Below are 10618 nucleotides of genomic sequence, written 5' to 3' on the forward strand. Positions count from 1 at the left end.
GGTGGTGACTCACAATTTAATTTTTGTTATTATGATTCATCAATTTCATCTATGTGCCCGCCACGACAAGGATTTTGGGGGATAGGGTTTGGTCGAGGAGGGGTGGGGTGGGGTGGGGTGGGAGGATGCAGGATCTAACCCCACATGATGAAATTGTTGTCGATTGGGAAGCGATGTGGCTTAGACTTCAGGATCTAGTCTTGTAAAGATTTGTTTGCGAATTAGTAGAGTTAGGGAAACATGAGACACGAGATGATGCATGTGTGTGCGGTGGTTGGAGGAAGTGCTTGGGCGGGCAGAAATGCATCTTGGTATCATCTAACCATGGTTTCTATCTGGACCCGCCCTGCTTGATGACTTCCTATGATTTTCTAATCCTTCAAGTTTTTTTGTATTTTCCTCTCCTTGAAGGGACATATATATGGTTTACAAGTTTTTTGATCTCACATGAATGTTTCCTACTAACATTGTCACAGGCAGCGATAGTTGATGGAATAAAAAGACGGCTGATTCTCATCCACATAGACCAACATCAAACCAATGGTAATTAGTCGATGCACACAACTACTTCATTTGCATGCTTTATTCACATGTCATTGGCAACTATGTGACATTAAATTAATTTCTAGTCCGCTTATGTGTGTCCTATTTTACATAGATTCCATGGCAATCTCCCTAGTACACCCCAACAATTTTTATTTTCTCCTGATTTTGTGACTACGCATCATATATGACAAGTTTTTTGATCCACATATGGATTTCGTGTTACCTATGAGACACATTTCACTTTTTTTGTGGTAATTTTTTGGTATGAAACACAATGTCATTCTCTACATAATCATGCATAGCAACTTCTTCCTGAATTTTTTGGTCAGAAAATTAATATCTCTCAAATTTTTTGTAGTGTCCTTATATGGTATTTTCTTCACATTCTCCCCATGTGTGCATATTGTACATTCATCTCGCGGCACCCCTTTGCAAAGGGGTGGTGCTTTTCTTTCTCTTGAGGTGTGGATACACATTGACAAACTTTGTTGTTCATGAATGGATTTACATCTTTGTTTGGTGGGTGGCAAGTTTGTTTACTTAACACTATAGGGCCAAGCTCCACCGCCAAACTTTTCTTTCACGCCCCATGATTTTGCTGATTTTTCACGGATACCCTCTCTACTTTTGCACTTTCTTTCTCATTTGCAGCTACTTCATGTCGAAAACTTAGACATTGAACATCAATGACTTGAAATAAATATATCTCATGAACCTTTCATTGTATCCACATGAAAAAACAAGCTCATTTATCAGATGATAAAGGCAGACACGGAGGTTGATGGCTCTTTCAACAATATGCACGTACTTCATGGAAATCGTTACACAATTAACATGTCAACTTATACTTATATTATAGTAGTTCATGCTCACATGTCATGGCAACTTTAGTAGGGCCAAGTACTGGTAGTATCAACTTTTTTTGCCCAAGTCACATGGGTTGCTTCATGATAGGGTTTTCTAGGGGTGCACTCCATGTTAACTGTATTTTTTTGCAATTTAGATGGCATCTTTCTATTGTTTCTCTATGCAAACAATTTTTTCCTCATCTTCACCATTTTCACTATTGGTCTATGAATGCCAGTGAACTACATCTTCTTCTTGGGCATAAACTACATCTTCTTCTGGGGCATATATGGATTTAAGATATGGAATGATCTCAATACAACTCCTACTAGTTCTACCAAGGTACATTATTGGGTCTTATGTTCTTATCCATTTCCTCTAAGTGCACCATTCGACTATGTGCCATTTTGGAGTATGACCTTGCCTGTTTTCTTTCCCATCCTGGTATTTGTGTTTTTGGATATTGTTTGCACAACTGCGAAAATAACCACGACACATGGGAACTCCCACACACGTCATATGGTAGTTTTATTTAGCAAAACATGGCAAATTATCCTAGCACATGCATTACTGATTGTTGTTAGAATGGAGGGAAACCTAATTGGCTTATGTTGATGGCAATCTGACACATACTTATATGCTAACATTAGACCACAAAACACATGTCAACTTTTAGGTAATTATATGTCAACACTAGGTATTAACACATGACAATCATTTGTTTCCTGGGCTCTCGAGGGAAATTACAGGGGGTGAAAACTTATCACATGTGAATGGAAACACTAGACCATGATACATAGCAGTCTTTTCCATACATTTTTCATTTGACCCCATGTTTTTATATGGAGGGTAATTATAGGGAGGGTGGAAAATTACCATAACCTTAGATGACAACTCCAAAGCACAAGCCATAACAATTTTCATACAACATTCATGTTTCTTTTTTTACTTTGGAGGTAGTGGGAGGGGGGTTGGTGTTGATGGATAGTTGTATCCCTGTGTCGCATGTACCGCACGGGACATATATGCATAGGGACGTGTGGGTTCAAGGGACCCATACATGGGAGACCAACTTAATGGAAGGTGCCTCCCCTAGAAGTCAAGGCCTTTCAAAACTAGGGAGGAGTCCAATTCTTGGGGACCAACATAACTGTTGGGGGTGGGGGAGGGCACCGCCACATTTCACATGTACAAGGTCGTCCAACACCACACAGAAGGACCAAGATCTACACACATTGCAATCTGCCCATAGAAGCCACATCAATCCATGACATCCTATCTAGATCAACCCCTAGAACTCGACGAGTTGCCTCCCAACTTTCCAAAACCCTCTCTTAAATCTCCGTTGTACTCTATATCAAGATTAACCCCATATAAGCATGAGTAGAGCTATTAACCCCCCAGGGCAAGGGGGTTCACTCAAATAACATGTGTGTCATGTACCGCTAAGAGGCACCAGGAGAAATTATCCTCGAATATTACATGTACCCTCTTCTATTTTCTCTACAAGGATCTCCCTATGGTGTCAGGGGGAGGTTGTGGGTTGTACAAAGGAGAGGGGATCATGTGGAGTGGGGCGGGGGATTATGGGGGAAAACGATGTTGCTTATAAGATGGGGTATTAGGAGAAGCTATGGTGATCTATCAATACGTGAACCCGCAACACGTCGGATCAGGGAGGGAGAGTGGGGTGGTGGTGTTTGGGGTGTTCTTCTGAAGGAGGAAGAAACTCGTCATGGAGTCAGGATGAACCTAGAGCCGGATTTAGATCTAGTGGCCCCGCGCTCACGCTTGCAGGTTGAAGAGTCTAGTCACACGACTTCTCTATTGCCTGCTCATGGCGTAGCTCGTGGCTTGTTCTAGTGTGAATCATTTCTGTCGCGCGTCGTTGCGCCATGGGGACAACTAACCTACGTTTGTGCCATGTTTGCGTCCAATAACATACCCGCTTGAAACAGAGCAACGAAAATCACAGGATTTTGTTGCCATTTAATCTGTTGAATAAGAAATGTTGTTCAATTTGAGTTCTAACGTAAAACATAGGAATGCTAAAAGATTACCATTGGATACCATATAATGAAATATACATGAATTCAAGACACAAGGAAGAAAAACATAAGGTAAGACCACATGCTTGATTTCCAGCAAAGTCCCTAGGGATTGTCCAATTCATAAAAAATCTGGTGAAGCATTTCTTTATTCCAAAATATACCATAGGAACTATTTATATAGGTATTTAGTTCTCCAAATTCCTAACTTTTTCGCTTTTTACCAAACGAGGCCTAGAAGTAGGATAAAAAAACATTTTAACTGCTTACAAAAGGCGGTATTACATTCATTTCATGAATATCCATCATCATAAAAATGTGCATATATATATTTTTTGCGAAATAGCACACATGTAAGTAGCACATGTCCCTACAAAAGCATCCTTAGAGAAAAAAATAAATTCTTAAGGACGTCGAAGTCTTGTTTCTCATGCATCCATCGACGGCGCGCCATGAAAAAGATCTTGTTGCCAGCTCTGGGCCTCCATCTCACTGGAGCCAACTCGTTAAAACTCATGACCTTATAAAAGAAGTGACCGAGAAATCGTCGATGTAGACTAGAAGACGTCTACGACCACAATCCGGGTAGAAAATTGCCGCACCGAAGAAGAGAACACCAAAGAGGACCCGTAGAACGTCCCATGTTCGACCAGAGTTGGGGAACACAAACCTCACATGCTCCCCGACTACGTCAAGACTGGACAACATCATCGGCCAGAGCTAATGCCGGAGAACTAAGATGTATAACCACATTATCGGCTTCATAGGACAAACGCCACCAAGAAAATTTGCAAAAGAAAAAGGCACATCACGAGAACTAGATATCGGCACACACGATCCTAATTAAGCACATTGGGATTCCATGAACTTCCAGCTAGCCAGCATGCTGTAGGACATTATTCCTAAATTGAAACGGGCCGACGCCTCGCCGCCACAAACCATGAGACTTGCTAAAGAAAACCGGAGACAAATTGCCCATGCCGCTGCATGCCGGATTTGGGCCTGATGTCGAGCTCATTGTCACCCAGGACCATGCACCGACGCCCTCTTCTCTGATGAGCCAGCCAGGTTAGTCCACTGTTTAAGATCGCAACGCTGGATCACCAACGCCGCCGTCGAGCATCGTTCGTCGAAGACCGCACCTCGGCCACTCATCTCCGTCCTTGACCCACAACAACCCATCAACTCTGCCCTATCAGGCCCCTACAATGAGCAACATTCCCGCTACTACCAACGCTGCATGGACGATGCATCATGATAGCGGCGAGAGACAGAGAAGACAAGTGACGGCTAGGGGTTCAAACCTCCGCCTTGACCCTCTCCTACTAAGGGCATCTCCAATACTGACCCTCAGACCATGCGATCCGGACGTGTTGTGCCATCCAACGCGGGCCTGTATCGGTCCACCACGCGGTCTGGACTTATTTTTCCCCATAAATCGGAGACAAACTAGGGGGGTGGGCTTTGTGGGCGTCTGGACCACTGCCACGTCCGTTCCAAACCGCTCTAACCACCTCTCCCCCGCTTTTCATCGAATGCTCGCGCCGCATTCATGCCGGCCCAGAGCATGTAGCGGCCGACATTGATGCCCACGATTTGACCGGATGGGAAGGCGGCGCTGACGGTCGTGACCTCTCGGGGTTGCCGCTTCAATGCGGACGCCGCGTCCCGAGATACCAACTCCGGCCGCTGCATTGCATTGAAGCGGGATGACCGCCCCTTCGCCTGGCCTGGCCGTGACTTTTTAAGCCGTTCGCCGGTGACGCATAGAGACACATTCCTCACTCCGACAGGCCGCGACCTCCACATCGACGACCGTGTGAAGAAGGAGCCGACGTCCCCCCAGCACCTCCTCCGTGTGAAGGATGAGCCGGTGTCGCCCCTGCCGCACAGCCGCTATGCACGAGTCGACGGGCCCTCCTCGCGACCATGACGCCACTGTCGCCCGATAAAGGAGGAGCTGTCAGCCGTGCTCACAAAGGCACATGGCCGCATCCTGCACTACCTTGGAGGAGGCAGTTCCGGCAGTGCCTACGGCTCTCGGGCCATGGTATCCGAGGAGGAGCACGTGGCGAGGTAGCAAGCGAGGTGCGACCGGTGCAATGCCGGTCGCCACTTCGCGTTCGCCGGTACGGACATGACGACGAAATGGGTCTGCAACGACTCGGACCTCGCCGCCGTGTGGGCACTCGACCGCTTTGTCACAATCGGGGAGGCGACCACCAGGCGGCGCTGCCGCCTTGACGGCGAGCTCGCCAAGATCGGCGACGAGTGGTCACTTAGCGACAGCTCTGCCAACGCCGACAGGGGCAAGGCTGGTGCCAGGGCTCTACCGACATAGTCGGCAGTGGCCAAGGCGGCCCTCCGCACCGGGAAAGAGGAGGCGAAGCGGTTCCTCCGCGAGCGGCAGGCAGCCGCTGGACAAGGCTGTCGCGGCCCTCAGGCATCCTTGCGTCGCTGGAGGGACGATGACGGCGGTGGCGGCACGGGCGACAACGCCATGCGGTAAGATAGGGCGGCCACGCTTACGAGGTGGTCGTCCGATATAGGATTTAGTTTTTTTTCAGTTTTTAGTAAAAGCGGTCAAAAATTCATCTGTTTAAATATATTACATTCAAACTTGAATGAAATCCGTCTGGTTTACATGAATCTCGTCCGTTTAATTTCAAAAATTATTGAAATGTATGCGGTCAATGTTGGATGGCGGCCACCGACATCAGTGTCCATGGATAAGGGGTCTCGCTGTCATCGGACAGATGCGGTAGAAAATTTACGGATCGGCCTTGAAGATGCGTAAGCGTTTTTCTTTTTCTGTAGAAGAAGATTGGTACGGCCGGCTCCGCGTGCCTTGTCTGTGGACACAAGTGCACTGTTAAACAGTCGCAGATTTGCCACAGAGAACCGGCGACTGCGGGCAGGAGGTCATATCTCCTTCGAGGCACGTACCCTGCACGCGTCGACTTATCCTCACCTGAACGCCCGGTCCTATCTCGTCTTCTCTAATCTCTGCGGCGACACAGCTGACATGCATGACATGTCCCTTTTCGTGAGCAGATGTGTTAGCCAACTCTTTGATCGTGTGGAACGAGAACCGGCCACGCCAGTACGTAGTACATCAGCCGCAGAAAGCGAGTCGCAAGGTGCCGAACTGCCGATAGCTTTTGCCATTCTGTAGCTAATCCACATCTCTGCACCAAAGATTTCCCAAAGTTCCCCTGTTCCAACAAGCTTCAGCCCAAAGGTTGAGGCTGTAGGCGGCAGGTGCGTCGTATAAATACTCTAGCATCAAGTAGATTCTGCATGGACCTCCAGCTTTGGGCGCGCGTACTGGTGCCGCTCCGCAGCTGGCCAGCACGTATGTACGGTGACCAAAAGGGCGACGGGATAGGGAGGCAGCTGCGACTGTGTGGGCAGAAGAGCTGACAAAACCCGGGGCGGAAGTAAGCAAGCAACATGCAGGGGCACAGCTAGCTCGCTCGTAGCTACCCATTCCGTTCCCCTACTAGCCTCGGAACTCGGAGCCCGTCTGGGAAGAATAGCGATGGCTCTGGAAAGCCCAACGTGCCGACGCGCCCGACACAGCCAACGGCACCATTTCCTTTCCTCACGTACGCACATGCGTCTCCCCCTCTCTCTCCAGTTAGTAAGGAGGGATGCTGCCTCCCGTTTCGCCACAGCTCCCTCCCCCCACGCAACTCTACTATAAAAGTTTCAGCTGCAGGCGGTGGTGTCCGAAGCTGATCTGCGCAGCGGTGCTGCCGCTCGCGGCCGGCGCGCGGCCGGCTCTCCGCCGCTGGAGCGGGAGCAGGAGGTACGTGCGTACTCAGGCGGGCCGCGCGCTCGTCGCTCTCGTTTCATTCGGAGCCGTCAACTTTGCTCTCGTTCCACCATGCCATCTCTAGCGATCGTAGCGGCTTCGGCAACTTAGCGCCTTTGTTTCACCGCCGTTTTATGTTCGGGGTCGGAACGGCGGGGGAATTCTTGGTGCCCGGCCGGGGGTGATTCTTGTGTAGCACCAGCAGTAAATAAATCTTGAATCGCCTTGGTTGCTGCTTGAGTGCTTATTATATGCTGCGAGGATCGGGTATTCCGGTAGGCTACCTTCTCATCAGCTGAATCCTTCAAAATCGTGCAACCACAAGCCAATCTGAGCTTGCCTGCACGCGCTGTACTAGTCATGGCAGTTTCGCTTGGGGTGGCCATTGTTGGTGTGATGTGAGCTGAGCCATTCTTCTTCGTATGTCCTCGAGAACCGTCAGGTTGCCGCTGAAAGCGAGCCCATGTCTTTTTCTTCAGACAGCGAGAAGTCATGTGTTATCATCTGTCGACTCTGTCTAATTCTTCTTTTCCATACCATACCACCCTGTCTGATTTTTCTTTTCCACACCATCCTGGGGAGGAGGGCTCTATCTGATTGTGCTTTTCCATGCCATCAGATCGACTCTTGTCTGATTAATATCTGTCTTCCATTTGAGTAAAGTCTGGTTAGTATCTGTCAGTATGACATTTTTGTAGTGTTCAAAAAAAAGTATGACATTTTTGTATGTTTTTTTGAGTCTGTATGACATTTTTGTAGAACACGGAAGAGTCAGTATGAGATTAGTATATATTGGTGTATCTGTGGGCTTCTAACAGGCCCACTAGTGCACGACAAATTCTGGGCCTAGATTCCCTCTAGATGGTCCAGGCCCAAAAATAAAAGGTAGACATGCATTTTCACATGCATGCCTGACTTTTCTCAGAAAAAAAAAGATGCATAACTGACTTTTTTTTTGCGTGTAGACTGACTTTACCTTTTTGTCACCTATCTATTTTTCCATTTTTGATGACACCACCTTTTGTCACCTCCCTGAATTGAAGAGCACCGTGCCGTAAGACTCCTTGTACTAATCCAACCCCCGAATTAGAAACGGCGATCTTGGCAGCAGTAGGCAGTAGCAAAGGCCACACACGGTTTACTCGTATCCTTGTCTCTCACGCTAACGTTCGTAATGCTCAGTCGTCGGGCAGTGAGGCGTCTCAGCGGCGGCCGTCGTCGGCTAGCTATTGAACAAACTAGCACGCCCCTCGGGTTCGTTTCGTATACCAGGTGTAACTCGCGGCCATGTTTGGCGCTTTGGCAGTACCCTATCTGTCCAGTACGAGACGAATTCTATCTACTGTATCTATCTATATCTATAGCTCACCTTTTTCATCAATAGCGTGAATTTAATTGCTATCTAGTGCTTTAATTGATGCTTATCTCTCGCATGCTGCAGGCTATAAATAGAGGGCGCAATGCACAAGGCTGAACCACACACACCACAACCCACAAACAAGAGAGTACGTAGAGCAAGAGCACAGTGGCAAGGAGAGATCGGATGGCGTCGGAGATGAGCAAGGACGTGAAGTTCTCCGAGGAAGAAGTCACCTCACACCCGCGCGTTCTCGAAGGTGAGGAGCAGCCGGTGGTTGCGCCAGCGCGGCAGTCTTCCATCTTCGCGCTGACGCTGGACGAGCTGCAATACTCGGTGTGCGAGGCGGGGCGCAACTTCGGGTCCATGAACATGGACGAATTCATGAGCAACATATGGAATGCTGAGGAGTTCCAAGCGGCGACTGGCGGTGGCTTGGTGGGCATGGAGATGGCTCCTGTGGTGGGTGCTGGTGGAGGCAGAGGTGGCGGAGATGCAGGAGGAAGCAACCTAGCCCGTCAGGAGTCGTTCTCTTTGCCTCCCCCGATGTGCCAAAAGACGGTGGAGGAGGTGTGGGATGAGATCAACAGGGAGCCCCGCCCGGTGCATGTCCAGCCTCAGGCCGCGCAACCCTCACAGCAGCCTCCTGTCCAGCCATCGGTTGCGACCAACGACCGGCAGGGGACCCTAGGCGAGATGACGCTGGAGCAGTTCCTTGTCAAGGCCGGCGTGGTCCGGGGATCGGGTGCCGGCGGCCAGGCACCTGTGCCGGTCGACATGGTCCATGCACAGATGAACCCCGCGCAACAGGGGCAACAACCTGGCCCAATGATGTACCCAATGGCACCAGCCAATGGCATGTTCCCGGTGATGGGATACGTCAAGGAGTTCATCCCCAATGGGTACGCAAGGATTGTTGTGGTGCCGCCACCACCACCTCCTCAAGGTGGGGTGGGTATCATGAGCCCCGGGTCGTCAGACGGGAGGAGCGCCATGACGCAGGCTGACATGATGAACTGCATGGGCGATGGAACGATGATGGAGAGTGGCGGCACCTGGAAACGCGGTGCCCCAGAGGATCAGTCTTGCGAGAGAAGCATCGAGCGCCGCCACCGCCGCATGATCAAGAACCGTGAGTCAGCCGCACGATCGCGTGCTAGGAAGCAGGTACTTACCTTGCTGCCAAAATTGTTGGTTTTTATGCAATGCCATTTCTGTAATGGTGGTAACAATGTTGGTGACACTTACACTACATGTCTTTCTAAATCCTATAGGCTTATACCGTGGAGCTTGAAGCTGAACTGAACCACCTCAAGGAGGAGAACGCTCGTCTGAAAGCTGAGGAGGTACGGAGCTGCTGACCAGTGAAAACCATGAGAAAATTCAGTTTTCATATGCTTTTTAGTTCTTACCGTTACTAAACTGTTTCATTGTTTTGTTGCAGAAGACAATTCTGCTGACCAAGAAACAAATGGTATGTATATTTTACTACCATCACCTGGCAATCCTCCTACACTCGCAACCACCTACCAATTGCTTGTAACAATCCACTGTAATTGCCAAGTCTTAAAATAGTCAATGTGTGCATACTGATGGAAACACCTTGTGGCGGTGATCTTTTTTTACAGTTGGTTGAGAAGATGATAGAACAGTCCAAGGAGAACGTGAACGCCAAGAAGGGTGGCACCCTCTCGCGGCGCTGTGGCAGCTGCATCTGGTGAAAGGTGACCTGCCATCCATCCATAGCCGTGCTCGCAGGAGGATGAGGAGGAATTGTGGTGTTTATAGCAGTAACATTTTCTTTCCCGAGCGGGGTCGTATAGTAATTTACTAGTAGTACCTAAAACCATAAGGACCCGAATGTCAGTGTTTATCCGGTCAAGCAAGTGAACTTCTGTTGTTGTTACTGTTTATAGGTATATGGATTTGTCAGAAAGAAAATTAGCAATATGTTGATGTGTACTTGCTCTTTAACATGATGTGATGCAACACATGTGGTCCATT

The 10618-nt window shown here is 48.7% G+C and overlaps 1 protein-coding gene across 4 annotated transcripts in view; it reads left to right on the plus strand.

Annotated features, from left to right (window-relative positions):
• Nucleotides 1–10618, plus strand: part of LOC119277674 (bZIP transcription factor ABI5 homolog) — a 27225-nt gene that overhangs the window by 1233 nt on the left and 15374 nt on the right. For 2 of the 4 annotated variants that reach the window (XM_037558969.1, XM_037558968.1), the window contains 6 exons: nt 477–543; nt 1631–1734; nt 8699–9781; nt 9889–9960; nt 10059–10088; nt 10243–10588. In XM_037558969.1, coding sequence (XP_037414866.1) covers nt 8801–9781; nt 9889–9960; nt 10059–10088; nt 10243–10335 — 1176 coding nt within the window. In that variant the 5' untranslated portion in view covers nt 477–543; nt 1631–1734; nt 8699–8800 and the 3' untranslated portion in view covers nt 10336–10588. Of the gene's footprint in view, nt 1–476; nt 544–1630; nt 1735–6952; nt 7252–8698; nt 9961–10058; nt 10089–10242; nt 10589–10618 lie in introns of those variants that run through there. The other 2 variants (XM_037558970.1, XR_005137265.1) reach the window with 2 other exon arrangements.

This window comes from Triticum dicoccoides, chromosome 3B (assembly GCF_002162155.2).
Source record: "Triticum dicoccoides isolate Atlit2015 ecotype Zavitan chromosome 3B, WEW_v2.0, whole genome shotgun sequence".
NCBI classification, from domain to species: domain Eukaryota; kingdom Viridiplantae; phylum Streptophyta; class Magnoliopsida; order Poales; family Poaceae; genus Triticum; species Triticum dicoccoides.